The 21196-nt window shown below is 40.8% G+C and overlaps 1 protein-coding gene across 1 annotated transcript in view; it reads right to left on the minus strand.

Moving 5' to 3' along the window:
- The window catches only part of LOC108886601 (cGMP-dependent 3',5'-cyclic phosphodiesterase), a 144871-nt gene extending 133122 nt beyond the window's left edge, over positions 1–11749 (minus strand). The window contains 1 exon segment of the mRNA XM_018681559.2: positions 10877–11749. Coding sequence (XP_018537075.2) covers positions 10877–10935 — 59 coding nt within the window. The 5' untranslated portion in view covers positions 10936–11749.
- Positions 11750–21196: the final 9447 nt, after the last annotated feature.

The following is a 21196-nucleotide window of genomic DNA, read 5'->3' on the forward strand; positions in this document are numbered from 1 at the left end:
TTCAAGCACTTAACATTTCTGTTGTGCAAATTACTGAACTCAAGAGCACTTTGTGACAGTATAGTATACATAGCTGGTTAAGAGTTTACATAATGTCCATCCCATGTTTTTAAAACCACCAGTTTGTCTCTGACATCATTGGTCTCACACTGTCGTGTGACTCATTCATGTGCAGACTGTATAATCCCAGCTCTGTGGGTCTGTCTGCAGCAGATCACCTCGGCTCAACTTATCCACTAAATGCACCTCGTTCTTGTTTTCCACCTTAAAATGCCCTGTACGTTTTCACATGCTGCTCCTCCTGTATCAGCAAGTGCTGCTTCACCGCTTGTACATTTTTTACCACCCATTTCTATCATTATTTATCTTGTCAGGGCTCTACTTTTACTATTCCTCGGGGATCATTACTAGACTCACACTCCTTTTAATCTTTATTCTCCCTTTAGGTCATATTGTTTGAGAGGGTAAAAGATAGATCCATTGTTATGCAGCAGATAAGCATCTCTATAATCCCTCCAGAACTCAAAAAAGTCAGTAAAGTACATGTCATTCTGGGCTGCCCAAATGATACAAAAGATACTGTTAGACAGTGAGCTTTTACTGAGGTCGACAGCAGCAGTGTAAGGAGACAGGGCTGCTGAGAGGCTATTTGCTGTTGCTGTCTGAGTTCATGATGGTTCAACTTTCTCAAAACTAACTACAGACTCCAAATATAAAGAAACAATACAAGAGTTAAGTTTACTGGCATCTGAGTGTCCTGAATTTTATACACCAACAGTGAACAGACACAGGCTATCAATGGAGAGAGATTGCCTTGTTACAATATCACCTTCATTACCTGTTCTGGGCCAATAAACAAGGTATATTAGTTGGCAAAACTTGCTTTATCAATCATGCCATACTGCTGACCTTTTCCTCCATTTTAAACTACAACTCTGTTTTAGCTGGGTGATTGTGCCCTGCTGCCCCTGATTCAAAATACACAACTGAACCGTAATCGCTTACTGTCTGAAAGCATCTTAAGCGCTGGATGTCAAAATTAAATGAGGTTACTTTGCTCCCTCAGACTTAACCTGTGTCATCAAGTGCAATTTTGGATGCCTGTCTATCAAAATCAAGAGCACAGTTCAGAATCTGGGTGTAATTCTCTGACCCTCGTCGCTCCTCCTTCAATCAAATCACTAAAATAAGTCAGTGCTGTTTCTCCTTTTCATGAAAAGGTCATTTGTGCCTTGACTACTGCAATTCCTCGCATTCTTCCTTAACCAGAAAACCAAAGATCCATCTGGTTCAAACAAGTGTCACTGCATTAGTTTCACTACACCGGTTGCCAGTGAGGTTTAGGACAGATTTTTAAGATTTCATTGCTTAAAGCCTTGAATGACTGTGTTATATGGTCAATATGTTACCTCCATTTGACCCACAGGGATCCCTGCAATCGTCCAGCAGGGGACTGATGGTGAGGTTTTTGAAATCAGGCTGTTGATCTGCCTGACCGAGGTTATTAGATGTGCTAAGTCTCCTCGAAACCCTCCTTAAAGCTTATTTTAATGCTACAGGAATCAAGATCTACTTTATTCTTTCCCAGTTTAATAACTTCCAAATTGTGCATTTTAAGCTTTAGGTTTTATTAGTTCTTTGTGTCTTGGTTGACTTTTTTTTCTCTCTTGGTCTATAGTTCAGCTGTTATCTAATGTGTTATGGAGCCATACAGTGATACTGAATGCCGAATGCTGTCTGATTGTAACCAGTTGTAAAGCACAGCACACACATCTATCATTAGTAGTAGCAATAGTACGCTACCAACCATCTAACATAAAATGTGACTGTAATTGTCCGTCCTGGTTGTGAGCTGAGTTTCACGTCATTAACTTTTAGAAACTATAAAAATGGCAGCACACTGGTGTTTGACAGCACAGGTTTCTGCTCTCTAATGTACTTGCCATGTCCAGTCTAAGCAGTAGAGCAAGCAATGGGGAGCATAGTCACCCTGCTGGTTTTCTATCTGTGGGTAAGTGCAATCACCTGGTGTCCCAGGTGAAAATGAATCTGTACTAAATGGTGAGAATGAAAACCAGCAGGACTCTGAGAGCTGAGGAACAGGACTGGGAACCACTGGTCTGGAGAGCTAGTAATAGGAAGGATTTAAGAACTCAGAAATAATCTAAAAATAGATAAACTATGATTGCAAGGTTACAAGAAAATATTACATATAACTGGTAAAAAGAAGGTCTTAGAGAAATAAAAGATATAGCAATGGCATTTACTGCAGCTTTAACTTAAAAACAAGGCCTGTAATTAATAATTATTTTCATTATGGATTAATCTGCCAATTATTTTCTCAATCAATAAATTCATTGTTTGATCTATAACAGATCATAAAACTGTGATCTCTGGTTAAATGTCTTGTTTTTTTCTGAACAACAGTTAAAACCTAAAATTGTTCAATTTACTATTATGAAAGACCTAGAAAAGCAGGAAATTCTTACATTTCACAACCTGGGACCAACAAATGTTTCACATTTATTAAAATGATTTAAATAATTAATCAATTATCAAAATAGTTGCCAGTTATTCTTTTTTCAATTGGCTAATTGATTGACTTACATAAACATCATAATATTTATATTACTTTATTGTCAAGTTTCTGGAGTACTTTAGAGAAAGCATACAATTTGCAATTCATATGTTCCTAAACCCTAATCTAAACTATGTATGTTTAAATCCAATGTTTACAAATATGACTGATATAAAAACCCACGATAGGATCATTAAACACTAAGAATTCTCCTGTTTACTGATTATTCTGCTCAGTATTTTGGGGTTGAATATTACCTTTTTGTTTTGTTGTGTTTTTATAAAATGGATCTATGTTTTTAAAAAGTAATTTTAGTGAAGCATTTGATGCATCAGACGTGTGTTTGTATTAATCTGGTTGACAACTAAACACTCAGCTGTCAGCGGTTCACTACGCAGCCATGTCCTCAGGAAAAAAAAAAACAGAGACGAAGAAAAACCTCTAGAAAAAAATTATGCAGCAGCCTTGTCACATTTGTCACACACTTGTCACAAAGCCTTTGAAGAGACGCACCTTTATACTCACATATACAAAGGTTCAGTCACAAACATGCTCACATGAAACAAACACATTGATTCATTTGTGAAAGACTGTAAAAAGACAAATATACAGACGGATCAAAAGAGGCGAACACTACATCTAGGACTGATATAAAACTCTATATGTAGGGTAACCTGTGACACCATTAGTTGCCAGGCAACCAGGACTACCCTTTGGTTGGAAGCATCTGCCCTTCATCTATCAAGCCATCTCAGCAGCCTCCTCCTCTCTCTGTCACACCTGTCTCCCCTCTCTCTGCTTCTGTCTGGTGGGTGAAGGAGTGGAAAGTTGGGACAGAGAAGTGAGAAAAAAAACTAGTAGGTGGAAACAATTACACACAAATGAGGTGATGAAGGTGATGAGTGGAGAACTGGTCTGTTGGAAATAACAAATCAGTAAACCAACACAACACTGAACAACAGGAGCCATATATAGACTGTGAGGACAGACAGATACACAAACAGTCAATAGTTTATCTGTCCATGTGATCACAATAATCATCACCATGTTTCCACTTGGCAGTCAGCATCAAAACAGCTGCTGAGTGCTAATAGACTTCATGTCAAAAGGCTGGATGAATAGCAGACAGGAAGACAATCACTCATCTGTGAAAACTACTACATGAGGTACAGTATGTGTGTGAGCAGCTGAGAGTACGTCTGTTTACATGCATGCAGTACGTGTGTTCATATGCTGTTGAACAAGTCATTTCCTTCAAAACTACAAGCATCATAAAACCCCTGAATGTCCCAAATGTGACACTTACAGCCTGTCAGTGGCTTTATCTCTGTGTGAGCCGATCAATAGGGACGATCGACAAGAAAAAACCCTGCAGTCAGGAGCAAAGGGAACTGGAGCATAGGAACGAATTCTGCTACTCTACTGTAGAGACCGAGCACACAATGCCGACAATAACAGCCACAATAATAAATACTATAACAACATCAATTTAACTTTGGTCAACAAACAGCTAAATCTATAGCAGCAAAACAATGACTCTAATAATAATAACAGGGAAGTGTGTGTTGAAATGAAGTAAAACCCACAAAGGAAAACATCTGCAGATACTGTGAGAGCATCACAAAACTACTGGAAAAACGTCTGTTAAGGAACAACAACTGTGGATTTACAACAGCAACACATGATGGATATAAGTAATAAAAACACTAGAAAAAACACTCACCACGGCAGCAAAACTAATGACACACACTGCAAACAACATCAAAATTAAATCAGTTGAGCTAAACAGAGTCACAGGATTCACAGGATTGACCACAGTGCCATTATAGTCCCCTTACCTGCACAAAATGAACACAAAAGCAATGTTTGTTTGGTTTTTTAAGGAGTGAAAAACAGGATGTGAGAGAAGTCATCTCTCCTCACTACACTATAAACTTGTGAATTTTTGAGTTGCACGAAAGGTTTTTTTTTTTTATGTCTGTGAATTTGAGATTCGTAAATAATTTACTTCAGTCATCTTGTGTCATTTTAATCTCCCACTTCTTTTTTGGCAGCTGCTTCATACAGTCACTTTTATTTCACATACAGTATGCCACCATGTCTGTAAGTGCAAAAAATTTATAAGACATCAGATGCTAGGTCATTCTCATACTCAATCATAAACCCCAAAGTAGTTGTAACATACATAACAAACTGTAAGATCCTCTGTTTTTCATTGTGTAACAATGATCCTGTATCTGTAACTTCCCACCTGTCTAAACAAAGACACACACAGACTGGCTGCAAAAACAAATGAGTAAACCTACACTTACACAACCTAAAACAGATGTAGCTGCTCACACTGAAATTGCACTGACCTTCAAACTAAAGCAGTCAATGCATTCAGGCATTTTAGTGTCACACCAGAAGAACAAACTTTAAACACAAACTTCACAAAGACTGAAAGCACTGTAGCCGAATGTCAAACCTAATTTACTGTACGCTTTTGCTTTGGCAGATTATGACACATTATTTATTTACTCCTTAAGCTATAAGTAAAGAGGACACACACACACACAGCTCTGCTGCCTATCAATGAGGTCTCAACACACACACAGACGGGTACTTGATACTGTTTTTTAATTAAACCAAAGCTCTGTGTCCCAAACACAGCTGCCTCACCTCCCACTTTAATCTCTCAAGGTAGTGCACACACAACACATATACACATATACACACACACACACACACCACCAGTTGTAGCCACTGACAAAAAACACCCAACATGCAGAGTTGTGGCTGTCCATTGGATTACTGACAAAGCACAACAGTGCCCATACGTATACACACACTTGTAAATACATACACACTGTTACACACACTCATCTGAACATGCGCACACACACACACACACACACACACACACACACAGAAACACCTGTCTGTGGCAACAGTCCATAGAGATAAGGAGGCTGACAGGAGCTGCTGGAGCCAAAGCTAGGAACTATGGGAGCTGTCAGGCTCATTTCCCCGTGACACCTCCAGGCTCTTACACACACAAACACACACATGCACAAATACACTCACACTTGTGATGACACTGTATTGACTTAAATCTATTCCCTGGGGCTGTATTCTTCCCATAGCCGTTACACTTAATCAAAACCCTCCAGTAACTTTAACCCAACACTAAACTTGCTGTAGCTTTAATCTTAACGCTTTAACATATGAATCCTTAAGTTTAACTCAACTGTAACTCTAGCCCCCATTTTTAAAATAACTCTTCCTAATAAGGTGTGAGAAACAGTCATAATAAGTCACCAGCTGGTCAGGTTTTCTAATCTTGTGTAGAGCTCACAATAGAAACAACAGAGATGATGGGCAAACAAACACAATGATATGATATGGAAAACAGCCAAAGAAATAAGGTGAAGTAAAATTAATGTTTTGAAGTACTGTTATACATCATACTGTCAGAATTAAATGTAATAAAATGGCTCTATCAATCTGTGTGTGCGCGTGTGTGTTTGTGTCTTTGTTTACATAAGTTAATTATCTCCAGCTGATCAATCAACTGGATTAACTGGAATCTTTACAGGGTAGATAACACGATAAACATAAAACTGATTCCCTCCACACAGTGTGAAGTCTTCTCCTCTGCTCAACCTCTCCAACTATACACTTGGTCCTTTTACATTTCAATTAGGGGGCATAGTATCTTCTAGGGACATTCACAGATCCCATTTGTCACAATAAATAGCTATTAGCATGACGCATCAATTTGGAAACAACGTACTGGAGGCAGTGGACAACCACAGTGATTAATATTGGCTACAGGAAATCACTGGTAAATTACAAGAGAAATCAAGGAGAACCAAAACAACGTTTAGCTACAACTAATGATAAAATGGATTTCCACTCTGTTAGCGATAGGGACAGCTGTATTACAGCCAATTACATAGATTACACTCTGTTTAACATGAATGTCAAATAGCTGCATTAATCTCTTTCCTCTAGCTGAAGTACACACAGACACCAATACACAGACCACGTTATGGCATTTATTGAGTTAAGTCAGTTCGGTCCAGTGATGTAGGTAAAGTCCTCGCAGCAAAATGAGCCATGTGGACATAATCTGTGAAAGGTCTTTAGGCCTTCTGAATTATTTGCACTGCTCCTTGAAATTTCACTTTAATATAAAATGAGCTTTCCTGCTATCCTGGTGTATGCACTTCCACCAGAAAGCAATTTACATTTTACTATATCTGGCCATAAGAACATCTTTAAATGTGTTAAAGTGTGTGTTTATGTGTTGGCTCAATGATACATGAAAATGAGGATGAAACAGCTATGTACACTGGCTCTGTTGAAGAGTACGCTAAACTTAGGAGCAGAAGCAAGCAGGGTTAGAAAGGTCTGAAAAGTTCTGTTCCCACACACAATCTTTCCATCTTATGTTATCTTTCAATGATAAACTCAGTGCTACTGAAAATCCAAGAGAGTCCCCTGGATAATTCGATGATAATAGGTTTCTGTTATTGCTTGTGGTTCTAATTTATGTCTCTGAGAGATCAAGTTTATTCTTTTAGTTTGGTACAGCCGGAGGCACAAATCAGAGCTGTTGCAAATTCAGAAAACTTCATCTTAGCAATCAGGAACAAAACACTTCACCAGTTATTGAATTCAATCAAGACCCAGACCCAGAATCCCAAAGCTAACTGATTAAATCTGCTGAATGTATTAAGGTTCTGCAAAGCACAATCTCTATCATTATCCTGCCAATAACGACAGTGGTAATAGAATTTTAAGTCTGGTGATTGGATGTTGGTAACATCAAAACTCCCTGGGAGTCATAGTTGATGTGCTTCTCTTGACCTTTGACTTTTTATCATAGAGACAGATTTTTTTTTTTTTTAACACAGTTGCTCATCTTTTGTATTAATGATTCAGCTGTGAGAGTTTCCCAGCATCCAAGCGTTGCCAGTCATCTCTTAATATTCATTCAGTTCAGCTTGTCAAATGTAATTACATGAGGAATTAACACCTCAACAGAAGGGCAAGATTTTTTGCGCACGTTTGTTATGGTTCTGTTTAAATGATTATCCACAGATGTTTATTTGAAAGACTCTAAACATTATGTATCAGCAGTCTGATTATACTATATATTGTATTTTAACTGAATACTCTATGTACAGTTCTGGACTCAGCGACGGGGGAATCCAAATGTAGATAAATCAGTGAATTTCAAGCTTTTAAGCCGAATGTTTTGCAGAAGCACACACATTCTGTGGACACAAGGACACACATAAACATGTGCAAAAGCATGCAAACACAACACACAATGGTTTCTCTCAGCTTCCTCTCTGCTTTCACTTCATCTGCTGCTCCACTCTGTCTCTTTTCTCTCTCTCTCTGAATATTTTAGTATTGATGAGCCCATTACTGATGATAACACAGTGCAATGTCAGCATCCTTTCTCTCTCCCTCTCCCTCTCTCTCTCTCTCTCCCTCTGACACACACACTCGCTCATCAAGAGTCAGGTTACAACTCTGCTGCTGCTGTGTACTTCTGTGCATTTCTCTCTGTGTGTCTGTGTGTGTGTGTGTTCAGGCAGGAGGGGGATCTGGGGGATCTGACTTCCTGGCATCAGTCCAGTAAATTGCAATATTTTTCAGGTTGAAAACCATTCACACGCACACCCGCTGGCACACAAATGCACAGGCCCAAATACAGATTACAAGGGAGATGCCTGTTTGCTGCTCAACCGATGCAAGATAAGAGTGGATAAACAAAGTGCATTGAATATGAACGTGTCTTCCTCAAAAGGATGTTTATAACGCAGGAGCACATGTAGCTACAAGAAGACACAGCATCAAACATTACCAGCTGGGGGTGAATGGAGCTCTAAGCTTAGACAGAGCTTGGTCAGTATTTCTGATGATGAGTAACTGGCTCTCAAAGCCTCAATCCAGAGATCCAAGACTCTAGAAAACTATCACACTGATGAAAATACCAAAGGCCATGGATGTTCCTCTGAATTTTTCAGCCTAAATTGTTCTATTTCAATTTAATGTCAGTCACAAGAGGGGACATATCCCACTGGGTACAGGTCTGACATCTGCTCTTGTGTATTTTGTGACAGCATCACACTTCATGACCACTCCAGCTTGCGGGAAGCAGGTGAGACCAGCTACTGAAACTAATTGTATGTCAGAGATCACTGACGTCCACCTGGCAGATTCATTATTCCTCCACAACTCTGGTTATTTTATCCTAGACTGGCCAACAAATGCCCAATGTAAGAGGCTTAAGTCTTTTCTGACAAGCTCTGGTGAGGTAAATAAAAGCCATTATCCTGCAATGATTTCTCCTCGCTGAATTTAAACCAATAATGATGGAGGGGATAAAGAAAATAAAACCCACTTTGAGCTAAAAAGGAGTTGAAACTTGATATCAGGAAAATGCTCCTAATATTTTGTGCAATCAGTGTATAATGGCATCACAATGTTATTATCCACAAATGATGCTATTCAGCTATGGGAGAGGCAGAGAGAACTAATAGTATTAAAAAAAAACTCAAGAGTATAGACATCAATACATGTCCTAGGGGAAGCTCTGACTAAACAGTACAGTATGTGCATGTTGTTTGATCAGCCACATGTTTTGATCACAATCACTCGACTGCATCAGCAGCAGATGTGTCGCTTAATTTGAGAGCAGCCATTGTGTGTTTACATGGCAAACTTTAATTTCAAACCCGGCCCAGTATCAGGAGGGCTTAACTTTATCAACTAACATTTAGCTAAGCACCAAGTGGGGCCCTAACATTTCAGAATTCATTTTTTTCCAGACAGGTGCCAACGAGAAGATTCACGACAAACAGACAGCAACACTGTACAATATAAAGCAGCCCTATACAAGAACACAACTAATGACCTCTACAAAAAACCACAGAGTTTGATGAACACCTCCTCTCTAGACACATTCTCACCACACAGTAAACACCAGTAAGCGTAGCAGAGATAAGATGCAAGACCAGGCTGCTTCATTGCATTAAATTGTTACTATTCCCCCTTTGCCCCCTTTGATATTTGCTGTGCAAAAAACATTTATCTAAAAACAAAAATGTCGACTTTTTAATGACCACAGAAAAACAGCCTCAGGATCAAGCATGAACTTTCAGGCTGAAAAACAGCCTTGAAAAACAGCTCTGTGAGGATGATGCATCTTTGCACTTTCAAAAGGAGAAAAATGTACAAGAGGAGCATTTATCTTCGAGTTTATCTAAAAACCTAAAAATCACCGACTTGGTGACACCGGGGGTACTGCTTTCTAATAAGGCAGTGTTTATTAAGAATTTATAAGTATCTATCGATGATAGCTTTAAAATATTTATTAATGCTTTGTAGATCAGTTATAAATATTATATATATGAAAACATTTTGGGTAACCAGGTTGTGAAGAATCTCTGGTGGCAGTTGTGGCTGCTGTTTATTCTTGCTGTTTGGGTAATAAAGCGGCTACATATGCTGCTAATAAATTAATAAATGCTTAATAAGTTGTTATCAAATTGATTTCCGGTCCAGTTCCTGTAGATCTCTTTCCCACAGAGTGGTCACACAGTCTCCAGTCAGAGGTTTTTCCACAACCCGGCAGCAAATAGTTGTTCTTATTAATGGCGGAAAACTGATCTATAAAGCATTGTTAAATGATTTATTAATCACTAATAATGTTATAATAATAATATTAGAAAGTGGTACCTTAGGGTTTGTTGGGCAGTGAGGCTACAACAGATAAGGTCTGACGGCACCTCAGGTCAAGGTGGTTTGCTCAAAGTCAGTGCTTTAAAAAAACATTTTAACATAAAGTTTGTAACAGAGCGAATTCAATTAGGAGGACTATCACAGCAAGTGCACCTGCCCCTATAGGAATATTAGAGAACAGCCTTATCAGACTGCTGTGGGAGATACCTGTAAGGTACAAAGGTACAATGAGGTCACTAAACTCTCTGTACAGCAGTCTAAACACACTGTGAGAACATTTTAGTGATAGCCCATTACAGAGTGATGGTGGTGGTGAGCTACAGGGCTGCTGTTCACCGGTTTGCACTCACAGTCGCCTGCACAGTTCACATGGGGTCTTCACTGCCGCTGTCAGGGGGGATAATGACACCCAGCAGGTCACACTCACACTACTACTACATCACCACTCTGTATTTGGCTCAGTGCTAGACGCCATGTGCCTCCACAGCCACTCAGTTTGTGCGGTGCGAACAGTGCCTATACCCAAACACACATAGTTATTAGAGAGACACTTACATCTCGGATGACGGCGGCTGACTACGGCAGAGGAGCGCGTGTCCGCACGCTTGTCCCATCGCGCATCCTGCCTCGCGCCTCACCGGTTAACCTGAACAGCTGCAGTCAGGGGGGTCCTGGCGGGTGAGGGGAGGCAAAAGAGGGGAGGTGGGGGGGTGGCTGCCTGTAAGTCTGTCTCTCAGGCCGGGGAGAGGGGTGAAGGAGGACAGACGGTGGATAGATAGATTGTTGGGTGTGTGCTCCTCTCGCTTTCTCCCCCTCTCTGTCTGCCTCTCTCCGGTTTGCTCTCCTCTGCTGTCTGACAGCGCGCGGGGATTGGTCGGGACCCGGTAACTGATACTCGAGCTGCGGTGAGCGAGGATATAACGGCTGAGCGGGGAGAGAGAGAGAGAGAGAGCGAGAGAAAGAGAGAGAGAGAGAGAGCTCAGCCGGTATTTTCACGTTCAGCGCCACATGGGCGCATCAACAGTCAAAGACGCGTCAGTCAAACAACCGGAGCTGAGGCACATCGCTCCCCCCGCGTGCGCTAAAAAACCATCATCCTTGGGTCATGGCTGCTCCTCCTAATTAATCCGTGGAAATGAAACTTGTCTTGTGAAAATTCAATTTCCACGGTGTATCCTCTTCGCACAGCAGCTGCGCATTTTCACACCAAACTCCCACCACCACCACGCACACTCCTGTCCTCTCCTCTCCTCTCAGTCCGGCTCACATATAGACTCTGTCTCTGGGACAGGACGGGACTTGAACTTGTTTTCTCTTGCTCCACAAACAAAGGAGATTTTATCGGCTCATGCTGGCAGGGTTTCATAATAAACCGCATGTTGCAGTCGTCTCCAGTGTGTGCCTATCACGGGACACAGGTCTTAAGGTCCAACACAGATCTTCTGCCTTATATGGCCTTTCCAGTACAAACAGGGAAGCAGCGGAGACTCACAACCAGAGCAAAGTGTAGTGAAACTGGAGCCTTTGAAATGTTTGTTGACATTCAAGGCCTATAAATACTCTACATGTGGCTTCAGAGGTCAAGTCTCCTACATCTTATAGACCCATAAGGCTTTTGGTGGACACTACAACCACTTCAGACCTAAAGAAAAATGGTAAACAAATGTTACACAGCATCTGCAACCCACAGCCATGGTCCATCAACACAGGTGTTTTCAATTATTTTGCCTGATTAGACCTCTACTCAAGGCTGTGTGAGCAGGTACAGACTGTGATTGATTGACACCTCAGTCCCTCTCCTGCTAGAGTTGTTGCACCTGTTCCATCATCAACTCACATCATCATCATCATCATCATCCTCTTCATAATTATTATTAGTACATGAGTTTGGCGACCTCAGGAAATTTCTCCCATATTTCCATCCAACTTCAACCTGAGCACAGCACTAATCAGCCATAACTGCAAACACCTGTGTGAATGAGCAGGGTCTCTGTTTCATTTGGACTCAGCTGTTGTCTGGTGTTAATCCATGAATTCCTCTTTAAGAGTGAGAGCAGTTGTGTTTACATTTGGATTACAGATTGCACCTTCATATTTTCCTTTTACCTTCTGACAGAGAGTAATAAGCCTCTGTGGCTGTCTCCTCTGTGCTGCCACTGTTTTATTATTTTTCTGCTCAAGAGACTGCAAATGAAAATTGGCTTTAAAAGTGACCAGAAAAGACTTTAACCTGAATATAATTGTGACAAATTGCAGCCTGATTGGTCTGCCACTGATAAAAATAAAAAAATAAGCACATTTTAAGTCAAATATTACTACTTGTCATTGCAGGAAAAACATATTGTACGTAGGTGTAACCACCAAAATGAATAATGTGTCCATACTTTAAAATATTCCAGCGAGCCATGTTGGTGAGCCAATAAGCACAATAGCAGAGCCATCGAATTGGTACAACTAAATTAAATACAGCCATAATTAAATTTAAAAATTGCACCTGTGCTTTTTCTGCTATGACATGCCAAAATGCCTGCCACGCAAAAGGGTTATCTTGCTGAACAAATGTTGCACTGCACAGCAGCTTACAGTTCAGCACAGCAGATCCTCTATCTCTAACAACAATAACATCTATGACAGCCTATTACAGAGAGTTCAGAGGTCTGCTGGGCTCAAGTGTACAACCAGCACCTAAAGAATACTGTGTGGAGGGACAGCAAATGACCTTACTGGCACTGTTACTTGTTCACTGCAGTGGATTTCCAGTCTTAAGTTTCAGGACTATGCTGTAATAGTGTGCTACATGAATATGAATGTTTTTGACTGTTTCTGCCTGGAGTAAAACAATGCAATATTTCATAAAAAGCACAGTTTTAACTTATGTTCCATTGTAGGGGTCCTGCATTTTGGGGTGTACAGCTAAGATTTTTTTTTTATTTAAGAAAAAATGAGGACATGACCTTAATGTCCTCTATGGTAGTTACAGGCCTGCTTTTGCTGTATTTAGCCCCCATCAGAAAATGTGTTTATTTATAATTTGTGGCATGTGGATTATCTCCATATCACTGTCTAAACAGATAAAATTTGATTCAAGCCAGACTATCTCACTGTAATAGAGGAGGACCAGAAGAGGTCCAAAAATCAGATCTGCTGTGCATGTGTAAATATATCCCAGTATCTCTGTCCATCTTCACAGTACTTAATGTATCTGGATAGACACTGTGCATGTTCATAGATGATAGACTGGGCTCAAACATCCCACTGCAACTTATTACAAAAAGGCCTTGAAAAGTAGCCAATTTTGTGCAGCCCTGGGACCCAAGATGATGTTGTTCTTGTTCAGTTGTCACATAAGGAACCACCAGCCAGAGGCATGTGGCACCTAATTCTATGAAACACTAGTTTAGAGAATAGAGAGGGACAATGCGACGTGTCTGAGGAGCCCCTGCAATTTTAATAGAGGCATCTTAGGTCACCCAGCAGGAGCTGTCAATTACAAGTGAGGACAAGGCAGAGAGAGAAAAAAATATATGGAGGGGGAGAAGACAGAGAACAAGGGAGTGTGACAGAGACACAAGGGGTGGGAGAGGAAGAATAATTCAGGAGTGAGGATGAAGGAAAGGAGTCAGGAGAGGGGAGCTGCAGCAGAATGAGGGAGACTGTGAACCTTATTATTGCCATGTCATGTCTGCCGTGTGTGTGTGTGTGTGTGTGTGTGTGTGTGTGTGTGTGTGTGTGTGTGTGTGTGAGAGTGTGTGTGTGTGTGTGTGTGCATGTGGATGTGTCACATCTGGTGTGTTGGCATATAGATCTATGTGCCCAGCTGTGTCTCAACATGTATTTGTGTGTGTGTGTTTGTCCAGAAGGACTCTTGTGCCCGAGGCCCCAGATTCAGATCAGTCAGTGTGTGTGCACTATAACAGACCGTCCTCTGGGACCTGGGTCAAAGAAATGTCTGCAATGGACACTCATCACCAGCTGGAGAAAGCATTTATACCAGTGTTTTGTAAAAAGTTAGCTCCTCTAGCATCGATAAATTAATGGCAGCAGCTCTTTAATTTTTTTAAATTGACTGAACTGAAAGGGAAATGACCACAGTGTTATTGCTCAGAGGAGTGGAAATCCTGTGATTATAACTTTCTGTTGCAAAAATCAAATATTTAATCAATTAATCCTATTTGGGATCTTCAATATCAGACAAACATGATAAAAAATAGAGGTAAAATAACATGCCTTGAGCTAAATGCCCTCCTCCTGACTCAGGTAGAGACCAGCAAGTCCACCTGTGCAAATCCACTGAGCAAAGCCACGAACAGGGTAAACTGTCCAATTTGCCCAGAGCACTTAAACTCTGTCTGTACTCACCACTATAGCTATGCATATGCAGTCCATTCCTGCTGTCTCTGGTAACCACAAAAAGTATCACCAAGCCAAAAGAAATCTGGCTAACCCCTGGTCATTGCAACATTCCTCACCCATATGTGCCTCCCTTTCTGCTGGGTTGTAGAGCTGCCAGTCTGCAGTTAACAAAGCTGATTTCATTCCAACCTATGCTAACTAGCTATCCCTTGAGCTACTAGCTCTCACTGAGACTTGGATGAAACCAAAAAACACTGCTAACACAGCTGTGCTCTCCACTAACTACACCAGATGGTGGAACGAGGTACCAAATGCTATCAGAGCAGGGGCGTCCCTCTCTATCTTCAAGGATCTCTTGAAGACTCGTGTCTTCAGAGAGCACCTCCTCTCATAACACCTCTAATACCACAACATGAACAGATTAGTACTTAGTCATTTCTTCAAGGTCTCTTACTGCACTGGAGCTTGAGTGCTTATCCTCACTTAAGTTGCTTCAGATAAAAGCGTCTGCCAGATGAGTAAATGTAAATGTAACATGCTCACAGTGATGACGTTAACGTGCTGATATTCAGCAGGTGTAATGCTATCATTTTGCAAGGTAGCACTAAGTTCAAAGCACAGCTGAGGCTGTTGGTAATGTCAGTAGCTTTGCAAACCAAAATGGTGACCTTATGATGGCAACAGAGGAAAAACCAGGGGATCATCAAAGTGATTACCATTCATTCACTGACTGTAAATGGTTGTGGAAGACTTAGATGGCAATCCATCTAATTGTTGTTGAGATATCTCAGTCTGGACAAAACAACAAACTAGCATTGCCATCCATACAATCACGCTGCTAGTGTAGCTAAAAAACAGTAGTTTTTCACTGTGATTGAACTGATTTCAGATGGACTTTTAATTTGCTCGTGAATTTCTTCATTAATTTAGATATTTTCACTATAATGTCCTACTTGAAATTTATCAGAAGCGTAAAGTGTTCCCTTTGTCTTGCACCAGCAACACCAATCTGTGTACCAAGGGCAGTCAACATTCATCACTCAGAGACCACATGTACCTTTAGTGTCACTTGAAAATAAAAAAAGATTAAAGGCTTTCCACCACACAGAGGGATAGTAAAAGGCAGCAGCTGTATTGTGACAGCAGTGTATGACCAGTGCGCTGTAATAAAGTGCAGTGAAGCTCATTTTTATGAGAGGAGAAATTCCTGTTGTTCCAGTATGTACTCAAACACACTGAGCAGAGCTGCTGCAGTAAATAAGATGAGACTGATGAACCAGCCACAGCTCTGTTCATTTTAAAACTCATTTTAATATATGATTGAAACTTAAGTGAGCCATTAATGTGACCCTGAAAAGCCTTCCTCTCATTAAAAACTGATTTGTTTGTTACATAAGACTAAAATTGGACACATTTCATCTCCCCTGAGCCCAAATCCAATGTGTTGAAAGTGCAAAGCAGTGAAATATATTGTTTTAATCTGGTAATAAAAGACCAGACATCAGTGTGTGAGAGATGTGCTTCAGTTTATGGCTCAGTGGGATCAATATCACTACCAGACTCAATGTTCGACTTGAGTGTCCCATGGCAAGGTCTAATCAAGGTCCACGAACCAGATAAGGTCAAGAAAACAGCAAGACAAGACAACTCCCCTGACATCAGTATAAAAGTTTAGTGACCGTGAAACTGAAATCCTCTCGTTGTGATTCAACAAAGCTGTGCAGCGAAAAGAAACCATGTCACGCTTCAGTTGATTGAGTTCCCCAGAGTGTTGCTCCCGTATCAGCTCCTTGAGTTGATTACATCAGAACCTGATTAGAGCCTCTGTCCTCAACCTGGAGTGTTTACTGACATTTATAGGCAGCCTGATCTACCAGTCGTTAATACTTCCTGGAATTTGAAAGTGCCGACTGAAAGGACGCTTAATTATTTATGATCCTTTCTGTGTCCATGGCCTGATTGGTAAATAGCTCTCTGTTGAGCCATTATATCAGCGATAATGCTATCTTCCAACCGACTGTGATACATAGACTGTGTTTTGACACACCACTGTGAGATATGGTGCCTACAGCAGACATATGGACTGACAATATGGTTGTAAATAAGACACTGAGGTACAAGGACAAAAAGAAAAAAAAAGGGTAATTATGGAGTTTTGAAAGCTGAGCTTGAAATGCAGCCTGTGTGTCTCCTGTCCTTACCTGTCCTTCACATGGAAAGATTTATCTGCTCTCTCAGTTGGAGTGGGTTCAAATCACACACTGGTGGCTGGACTGGGCAAGGCTGGCGAAGCAGTGGATGTTTTTTCTGTGTGTGTTTATTGCTTGTATCACTCTGCCTTGCTTGACTCTGTCCACTTCCCTTTCTCAACAAATACACACAGACATTTCCCCTCCCAATATCGCCGACAGTGTTAGAGCTCGAGTTTGGCACAAAAACAATCCAACCTAGCAAGCTGCATTAGCTTGTCCAAACAGTACAGCCCTACACCTTTTCTTTCACTTTATATCTCACTTGTTCTGCTCACATGGTGTCAGGTTGGTAACAAGCAACACATAACAAGCAGTAGCAGAATGGAGGGGAAAAGACCAATTTTAAGGACATGAGGAGAAAGGGGCAGAAGTTCAGAAATATAATTACTAATTTCCACTGGTATTTCAACAAATGCTTAAAATGTCCTCATACATTTTCCTGACAAGTGAATTCTTGCCATGCAAATAATTACGGTCTTCTCTCAGTAGCAAAGCCACAAAACTGACATTATTATTCTGTCCAACTAATGAGTAGGTCAGAGTGGATAGTTGAGTATACAAAGTGTTGTGTGTTTGACACTGACTGCAGTTTGCATCCAATGTTTGTGTCTTGTAACCATGAAGGCAATCTTTTCCTAACCTTACACCTGTAATAACTGATTTCTGGCCACCTGGGGGAAGTAGAAATAACAAACTGCACGACATGGGCATTGACGCGGGCATTGACGTGTTAATGTGTTGTCTTGTCTTGTGTGTTTCTTGCTATCTAAACTTTTTATAATCAATCTGGATGTGACAAAAACCACTGATTTGGGCTGACAGTCTGAACAAGGCCTGAGATATAATGAACTCTTAAGTTGACATGGTAAAAACCTGATATCAAAAACAGTTGTGTTTTGACATATCCAGCAGATACAGAAAAAAATCATCAGTCATCTGGAGCTGTGTTTCTGATCACCTGATGAATTTTAGACGAATATTCACTCTCTTTTTGCTCTGTTTATCTGGCTCTTTAGCTGCTAAATGCTCTAATACATTCACCAGATAGTTGCTAACTTTCTGTCTGCCCTTTGGTGAGAGCGAACCAAAACACTAAAGTTGCAAGCCATAAAACCAAAACAATGAGCTGAAGATGCCAAAACGTTTAATGATGATTGTCTGTCGGTTGATCACTACGACCACCCCTTTTATATACAGGTAGTCACATGATTGTCAATATAAAAATACTGACAGCTGCTTTAACCAAGTAGTTTCAGTTGCCTATACCTAAGCCTATCTTAGTCACCCTGATGACAGATCAGGAAACTCTGAGCCCTTTTAGGAGCAGTCACATGGGTCATTTCTGAAGGCACTGATGAACCATCTGATCTGTCGTTTAGCTGGGACTTGTTGGAAATAAATTGACTCCTGGCAAAGAAAATGAGCTTCTGTGAAGCTCAAATGCTTTTCAGACATTTCTCATTCCTCCTATCTATCCCTCCTTATCTTAATCCCTTCCTTTTTTTTCCATCAATGCTCCCCTCCCTCTTCCCCTCCATCCTTCTTCCCTCCATCCCAGCTGTGCTTACACCATCCTGTAGCCCACAATCCCTGCTCCTTCTTTCCCTCTCCTTCCTCCTTTATTTCCATCCTCTCTCTTCTCCCTTCCTCTGTTCTTCCATCCTGCCACTCCCACAACACCTAAGCCTCTTCTCACTGCTGTCCAAACTCAGCATTAACTGAAAACCCTATAGGCGCTGCCATCTTCACTTGATCTTCTGCAGTTTTAGCACAGTGATTTACTGTATAGCCCAGTGTTGTCGTCAGGGGGGAGTTTTCCCATAACCAATTAAAACTCTTCTCACAGTGTTCATCCTCCACTTTTGGATTACCTTGCTCTAGTTCAGAGTCAGCTAAAAGCACAGTCAGCCCCCTTGAACGTGCCTGTATAAAATAGTTTAGATAGCTGGACTACACTGTACACAAGCTTATTTCATCAGCCTCCATACTGTGTGCATTGCATGTGCATACAGTATTCCTGCATATTTCACTATGATCTTTAACTGTGCTGACATTACTCTGCCCCTTCTAACTACGCTGGAGAAAATCCAGTTAATTACATAAATCAGGAGATACAGAAAAAAATACACTGAGAAAAGTGATGTTCGGCACAACATTATACAACTCCTTTCCGTGAACTGCTTTCTGTGTGCATATTTGAATAATTTCACCAGCCAGGCAGCTTTTGATGCATAACTTATCAGGGTACCAAGAAGGGCTTAAAAAGTTTCATAGCATATAAAGCCTGAGAACTTGTAAATTATGCTAAATTAAAGCACAAAGCAGGTCACTAGCACTACAGATTATATCAGCTGAACGGTTGCTCTTTGTAAAAATGAGCTGCATGTTCTCAGTGCATCCTAAGTTTAATTACACCCTACACCCCATTACACCCTAATGGTACATGTTTTTTCTACTCATCTGTATCATTAAAGGTATTTTCATATAACATCATGGGATGGAACGATTAGACACACACTGTCCAGCAGTAAGGGAGCAGGGAGACAGTGAAGCTCATACCTGGTCAGGACCATTAATCATTCTGGATTAAATGGCTTATAAAATGTAAACTGTTGACTGACTGGTTTGTGTTGGAGCTGAAGACCTTGTGCAACTGAAAACTATGTAATGTCACACACTACTTCATTTGAAATGGAAACTTTTCTGAGGCAATGTAGTGGAAAAACTGCAGACATTATTCAACAAAACCTACAGTGTTTGAGTTTTCTGTCAGCACAAAGCCAGCTGACCGCGGTTAGTCATGCGCTGAGCTTGGTGCTGCCACGGTTTCTCTTTGTGGGTGTGAACACAAGAGTTCATCCTTTTATTCTCTTCGCTTGTGTCACATGAACAGCTTGAACATAATTTTTTGTGGCCCCAGCCAGAGGCACAGCACGACATATTGTGCTGGGTTTTAACATTATCTGTAAAATCTCTTGAACACTGCGAGGGGGAATCGCAACAGCTAAGCTATAACCATGAACACCCAGCCTCACTTTTGAGTTCATTTAATTGTGCTACATTGTCCTCGAAGGACTGAGCAGGTTTAGTGGACATACAGCCCCTGAGAGCTGTTCAAAAGCCTCAGTTGGTTTTACAAATGCCTAGCAGACAGACAAAAAAGAAGGCTTGATGCATTACTTTGTTCTCCAGGATGAAAAAAAAGTGACCAGGCATTTCTCATCCCCTTGTCAGTGGTGTATAAGTGTGTCTGTGTGTAAGAGAGAGAAACACTATGAACTGCCTGACTGCTCCATCAGCTGGGAGTTATGGTCACTCTGTCCTGTCATAATATCCTTTCAGTGACTGCATGCCCTCAGATTGTCAGTCCCACTGAGTTTGTTTGGTGTGTTTGTGTGTGTGTGTGTGTGTGTGTGTGTGTGTGTTAATATCTGTAAGTATGAGAGAGGACAAGAGGGACTGTGTGTGTGTGTGTGTGTGTGTGTGTGTGTGTGTGTGTGTGTGTGTGTGTGTGTCAGGGGGAGCCAGATGGCTGCTGGCTGCCTTAGCAGCATGAATTAAAGGAAATCATATGAGACAGTTGTGCTTATCTTTCCGTTGATATTCTTCAAAAAGAGCGCCTGATATGCACACCCCCCCCCTCCACACACACACACACACACACACACACGTGTTGGCTGCATGTACAGCAGTGTTTGAAGAGCTTTGTCTTTTCCAATAAATGTTTTTGATGGAACCTTGTTTCGAACCTCATTCATTTGTTTGCCGTTAATGCTGATGAATGTCATGAAGAAAAATTAATGTGATGAGATTTCCAAAAATGTGCAACAATGATCAGCACTGATCATATCATAATGGCACATTTGGAAAAACATGTTTCCAGTTTAAGCCTATGAGCTGGACAAGAACAGCTGCTACCATCCACTGTTAAGTGACGCTTACGCATGAACTGACTGGTGTACGTCTGTGTCAATGAACATATCAATGCTCCTGTTAATTAGAAGCAAAATGAGTAGAAGGCTTGATTGTAACTCCTCTTATGTACTGGTCACAAGCAACTGGAGTGAAAGTTGAGTAAAAGTTTGTTTTACCGTTAAACTTTCTACAATGTTTATTGTTTATGATAAGCACAAAAATGTTTTATTAATTAGTTGAATTACTGCTCTGTGATTAACTCTTTTATTTCATATCTTCTGCTTTCCAATAAATGCATTTCAGAATAGATTTTTTTAGGAGAACCTATCATATAGTTTCCCTGTTTATACTGAAA

The sequence above is a fragment of the Lates calcarifer genome, linkage group LG21, assembly GCF_001640805.2.
Source record: "Lates calcarifer isolate ASB-BC8 linkage group LG21, TLL_Latcal_v3, whole genome shotgun sequence".
Taxonomy (NCBI): domain Eukaryota; kingdom Metazoa; phylum Chordata; class Actinopteri; family Centropomidae; genus Lates; species Lates calcarifer.